The following is a 6,000-nucleotide window of genomic DNA, read 5'->3' as shown; positions in this document are numbered from 1 at the left end:
TCACAAGATTATTTGAAGATTAAAAGAAAAAAACTATGTGAAGAGTGTAGCACAGTTCCTGGCATATAGTAGGTGACCAGTGAATGGCTACTATTGGGAGAGATTAGTTGACTGCCAGCAGAGAACAAAAATCAAACACATAAACAATCTGGGAAGGGAAGAGAAGAGAAGTGCTGACTAGAAGCTATGATAGAGCTGCTTATAAAAAGAACTAAGATCATATTCAGAGCCAAACAATGTTCAAAGAGGGTCTAACATATAAGTAGATACTAAATATAAGTGATTTCTAATCCTGTGAAAACATAAAACTGATGTCATTTAATTCACACGAAAATCCTGATCAATGAGGAAGATGAGGCTGGAATATTTTGATCAGAGGATGTTAATCTATAATACATGGCAAAGGAAAGAAAGTTATCTGTAGTCACTTTGAAAGGAATTCACTACAGAATAGTGTGTGCGTGCATGCTAAATTTCTTTAGTCGTGTCTGACTCTTTGCAACCCTACAGACTATAGCCCACCAGGCTCTTCTGTCCATGGGATTCTCCAGGCAAGAATACTGGAGTGAGTTGCCATTTCCTTCTCCAACAGAATAGTACTTCAAGTTAATGAGCGAAAGAAGCTGAAAAGTTAAAGGACTATTAAAATTTAGCATTTTTAAAAAGACTTGAAAGTTGGGCATTAGAATGATCTACACAGGACAATAAAAATCTGTAATGTTAACATGCAGTCACTGCTGAATGTACATAGCAAGGGAAGATGGAGTAAAAAGAAGAGAGGAAACAAATCAGACTACAACAATTGTATTTTCAAAATTGTAATTAGGTATTACCAAATAAAGTAATAAACAACTCTTAATTTAGAGTGCAAAATAAAAGCACCTTATTTTCAAGGTGCAAAAGCAAGAAAATACAACATAAACTTATCCACATTTTTAAATAGTTGTCTGTGTGATGAGTAAATGCCATTTAAAAACATTTTCAATAGAAAAATGATTTATAAACCAGTTTACAGAAGATCAAAAAAAAATCAAGGTTTAACACCAACTTTAACTATAAATAACTAAAAAGAAAATTGTCCTCTCTTCTGTTTTTGCTTCAACATTTATGTCTTCTGCTCTTTGCCTTTTGGAGAAAACATTGCATTGTAAGGCTGCCGTCTTTTTGGACGAGGACAAGGATCAAGGTCTTCTTTAATGTAACCTTAAAAATAAATCACAAATTTAGAAGACTATATTTGCAACATACATATTTTAGCATATATCCAGTCAACATCTGTCTCATGTCATGCCTTTTAAGTTCACATGATTTTTCTATTAGCCGCTTGTGATGATGAATGATTTTATTACTTAGCATCAGTTTTCTCATTTGTACTAAAAATAACAACAGACATTTATCAAGTGTGCTATATACAACATTGTCTGGGATAACTCACAGTCCTCTGCAGTAGCTTCCACTACGCCTATTTCACAGCTGAGCTTATGGAGACCCAGGGAAGTCCAATAACTCACTCAAGTTCCTAAAGCTGGCAAGGAAGTGAGTGGGGACTCTGCCAACATCTGACTCCAGAACTGGGGCGCTTAGGCACTTTCCTAGTCTACCTGCCATTGGGTGCAAATGGGGACAAGTGTTAAACGTGATCTTTCGATTATTAGGATAAATTTCGGTGCTTATCAAGACTTTTTTTCAGTAGCTATTAGATGAGATGACATGGTCCCTGTACTTACTCTTTAGACTATTTGATTCTCCATGATGTAGTTTTTCAGGGAGGACTGTGTCTGCCATACCCTGAGAACCTATCAGGGGTACAAACATAGGCTCTATCCAGACTAATTCTATCTGATAAGCAAGCAGAGACATCACGTCAAAGAGGACCTGCTTTTTAAAAGGGAAAGTGGAAGTATGGTAACAGCTGTAATAGATTTTGCATCTTTTAGAAAAGCTTCTTACGGCTAATAAATCTGGAGCTTTAAAGCTCCCATATGTTCGTCAATTCTATTAAATGTAAGTGCTGTCTTCGAAGGAGTGAGTTGCATGTTAACAGTTTCCCAAACAAAAGTCTTTTTTACTCAAATATGGTTTATAAATAACTAGCATTCTTGATAAGTGAAGTTTTAACATCTAAATTCACAGCAGCCTCTTAAAAAAAAAAAAGATGCTTTTCAACAATGTAACTTTGGCAACTTTTGTAAAGTTACTTTATTAAAAGTCATTTCAATGACTAGACAGAAGAGAAATTACTTTCCGAAATTTGAATGATAAAAAAAGCAGGGTAACACATACACAATTCATTAACATGCTTGTAAACAATGATTCCAATGAAGTTATTTGGAGAGTTAAACGTAAGCCTTTTATCTTTAGGAAACTGTATTTGTGCCACAAAACTGGCTCTCAACTTATAGCAGAAGGTAGAGAACCATGAAGAAAAAGTTTAATGTTTAGACTTGGATATATATATTATACACAGTATTTCTTTTTTAAGTTCCAAAATGTCATAAGCTATACTCTCACCTCTTTCCATACATGTCTGAGTAGAAGGAAAACCAACTTCCCAGAAATTCTCTGGTGTGTTGGGTGGAATGTAGCGAAATCGGTGTCTTGAGCAGGAAGCCAACTTCTTTTCTCTTTCTTCTGCTGGAAAATCTGCATAATACTGATAATAAAACTGGTTAGGTTTTCCACTGAAGAATAATAAATGGAGTGTTATGCTTACGGATTAAAAACCGGAAGCTGAAAAAACTACTAAAGTATTCAGCATGCTAAGGAAAATGAATTCTTATGGATAATATTAGTAAGTTATACCAGCTACCAGTAAATTACTACCTATAAATTACTGAAAATAATTAGTAGTCTGTGAAATGTTTGTTCCACAAAGAAGAGGGCTTGTATCACAGTGTAAGGCAACATACTGTACCCGTCATCAATAGTATTACAACTAAAAAAAAAAGCCAGCTGAACTTTACAGTGAGTGTGCTCAGTGGTATAGCTGATTTACATACATACAAACTTTTAATTTTTCTCAGACCAGTAACAAAAAAGCCAAGGTGTGTGCTCTGAACAGCACGTTTCTCGACTGTCATTTGGATATAGTGTGTGTTTTGAAGTAATTTTCCTTTCACTACAATTTTTAAAAATAAAAGTTTAGCTTTGAAGGTTGTAGCCTTCATGACTTTGCCCTTTTAAACTAGATCTATCAATTAGGATCAAAGACATATTATTTTTTGCAACTGTGACCATAAAGAACCTAAACTTCATGCAAAGAAAGATAAAACTTATATGTGAAAACTATACAGGTCTTCAAGCTCTAGATCCAAAGAAAACAAAGCAATGGTGTAAAGTTTGATAAAACACAGATGACTGGATCACACAATCCAGCTAATTCTGTTTCACACTTGAGGAACTGAAGATCAAAGTGATATTTTACCAATGGTATCACCTATTCCAAGTGGCAGACTATGATCAGAATTTTTTTTAAGTGAAGGTTTTTAATATATTTTTCTTTCACACAGACAAGACAACAGTAGGTGAGGGAGGCTGCAGCATAGCGAGCAGGTGGGAGAGTACGAGAAGATGAGGTCAGAGAGGAAATGGGGTGTGACTCTGCTGTCCTTGATAAGGGCTTTGATTTCATTCTTAGAGGAGATGACATTTAAGGATTCTGGGCTGAAGAATGACATGATTTAACTTTTATTCTAAAAAGATCATTTGGAAGAAGAGACTATTGCTGTGTTGAACATACAATCAATAGGATCCATTACTGAGATATGAGAGATGAAAGAAGATACCTAAAAGATCTCTGGTTTAAACAACTAGGGGAATGGACATATAGAAGGCTCAGAGGTAAGGTCTGAGAACTGGAGGTAGCAAGTGTATGCTCGCTTTATGATGTGAAATTTGAGTTGACTATGACACAGCCACGTGTATTGCACGTTCACTGAATATCTCACAGGGAATATGAAATAGGAAATATTTCAGAACTGTAAGCAGACAGACAGTATTTAGATACATGTGACTGGCACTTTCACTCCTGGTCATGAAGGAATAACAGGGAACAGATTTAACCTCTATCTTAAAAAACTGAAAAAAAAAAAGGAAGGAATAAAACGCATGAAACAATGTTTTCAGAGACTGGATAACAGCACAAAAAAATTATTTCAGAGAAGGAAAGTTAAAGAGTTTCCAGTGAAAGAGTTTTTTCTAATTGGTAATTTTAGTTCCAGTTATAACTAAAAATGGGAAGTTTAGTTAGTATAGCTCATATTCCTTAGTTAAGAAATCATGGTATATTCAATTTGTATTATGAAAACTCATGATACATTGATACTCAAGATACATTTGCTTCTTATTTCCAAACTGCTTTCCAAATTAGTGATCTCAATTTACACTCACTGTTATTTTATGAGAGCATTTGTCTCACCAAATGCTTATCTGCACTGTAACCTATTCACACATAACTTTAATGTGCTTGTGTGTCTGTATGTGTGTATGTGTGTGTGTGCACATGTGCACGCACAAAGTCACTTCAGTCATGCGCGACTCTGTGTGACCTTTCAGACTGCAGCCCTCCAGGCTCCTCTGTGCATGGGATTTTCTAGCTATGGTTTTTAAAAATAAAATTTAAGGGGGAAATAAATACATTGCTGGAAACAAGTATCCAACAGCTAAAGGACAGCAAGGGAAGAAAAAAACAGCAAGTTTCAGGAAAGCACAGAACCTGCGCAGGACTCTTCAGTAAGAGGACAATTAGTACAATCTACTTCAAGATACACATCTAGTCCAAGATACCCAAAGTAAACAAGGGAAATGCAGGTGGGTTCTAAGAATGGAGTGGGATCTGTTCATTGTATTTTTAGAAAGGAAAATGTTTAGGGGAAAAAAAAAAGAGCTTATGGTTGTACTGGTTGTTTAGAAAAAACAATTATGAGTATACCTCATTTCCTGAGAGTGCTGGTGTTTAAGTAAAAAATATTACAGCAAAGTTTCTGACTGAAATATCAAAATTTTCCCCAACAGTATATGTATTAGTCTCCAGTATAACACAAGGGGAAAAAATTAAAAGAAATACAAATAAATATAGAAAAAACAAACGGCATAAATGTCAAGCTGGAAGTAAGAACTAAGAACTAGTACTGAGGCTCCACATTCAATTAAAGAGAATCTAAGAGAAATGGAGGCTTTCCTTTCCATATATTCATCTCTCTCAGGTCCCAGCCATTCTGTATACTCTATGTACTTATTCTGTTATTCTTGGCTCAAACTTGCTTCTAGATACAAATATGGTTTATATCTATGATTTTAAAATCATGCACATGAAGTCATATCTTCAAAGAAACCCCAAGTGACAGTGTTTACATTTGTACTTACAATTTCACATTCCTTACATGTGTGTCCAAGCAATTTTCTTCTCTCTTCTTTTTTCCGAACCACCTCAATATGAGGAAAATTTTGTAATTCAGTCTCTCTGGGGAAAAAATAAATTTATCTGTTACTATAGAGACCTTTGGTTTACATTTTAAATTAGCAAACGTGAGCATCCAGAGGAAAAATAATCCCCATTCATTCATTTTATTTGAAATGCATGCTTCCTCAGTATGTGAGAGAGAAAAGCATTTCTTCATTCTCTCTTCACTAAAATATTAAGTGCCTACTACTTTTTTCTAACTGAAAAAGATAACTATTACTTCCTATTTTTGCCTCTGGCTGGCTGAAATTAGTTATTAGGTTGTATGGTAAAATATAAAACCACCTAATTAAAAAGGAATGCTGTATTATTAAACTCTAACTGGTATTCAATAACATAACTGAGAGAGACTACTGCCTCTGTTAACTCAGTTTCTACTACTATGAAACCATGTATCAGGGCTAACCTGCTTCTCCCCAAAGAACAGATCCATTTGTCTGCATGTAATTTGCTGTTTTCTCTAACAGTTTCTTTTGTTGCTTCTGTCCACCTTAAATTCTTCAAAATATTAGGCACAACTATCATTTGTGCTTGGGTGG

General features: G+C 34.9%; 1 protein-coding gene across 2 annotated transcripts in view; it reads right to left on the bottom strand.

Moving 5' to 3' along the window:
• Window positions 1-788: 788 nt before the first annotated feature.
• The window catches only part of RBBP8 (RB binding protein 8, endonuclease), a 78,042-nt gene continuing 72,830 nt past the window's right edge, over window positions 789-6,000 (bottom strand). Inside the window, exons 17-19 of one of the 2 annotated variants that reach the window (XM_040264721.1) lie at window positions 5,365-5,461; window positions 2,512-2,653; window positions 789-1,203 (exon numbers count right to left, since the gene is read on the bottom strand). In XM_040264721.1, the coding sequence (XP_040120655.1) occupies window positions 1,106-1,203; window positions 2,512-2,653; window positions 5,365-5,461 (337 nt within the window). In that variant the 3' untranslated portion in view covers window positions 789-1,105. The remainder of the gene's footprint in view (window positions 1,204-2,511; window positions 2,654-5,364; window positions 5,462-6,000) is intronic. The other variant, XM_040264722.1, reaches the window with a different exon arrangement.

The sequence above is a fragment of the Oryx dammah genome, unplaced genomic scaffold, assembly GCF_014754425.2.
Source record: "Oryx dammah isolate SB20612 unplaced genomic scaffold, SCBI_Odam_1.1 HiC_scaffold_22, whole genome shotgun sequence".
Lineage (NCBI taxonomy): Eukaryota > Metazoa > Chordata > Mammalia > Artiodactyla > Bovidae > Oryx > Oryx dammah.
Note: the sequence above shows the minus strand (reverse complement) of the source record. Positions and strands in the feature narration are given on the sequence as shown.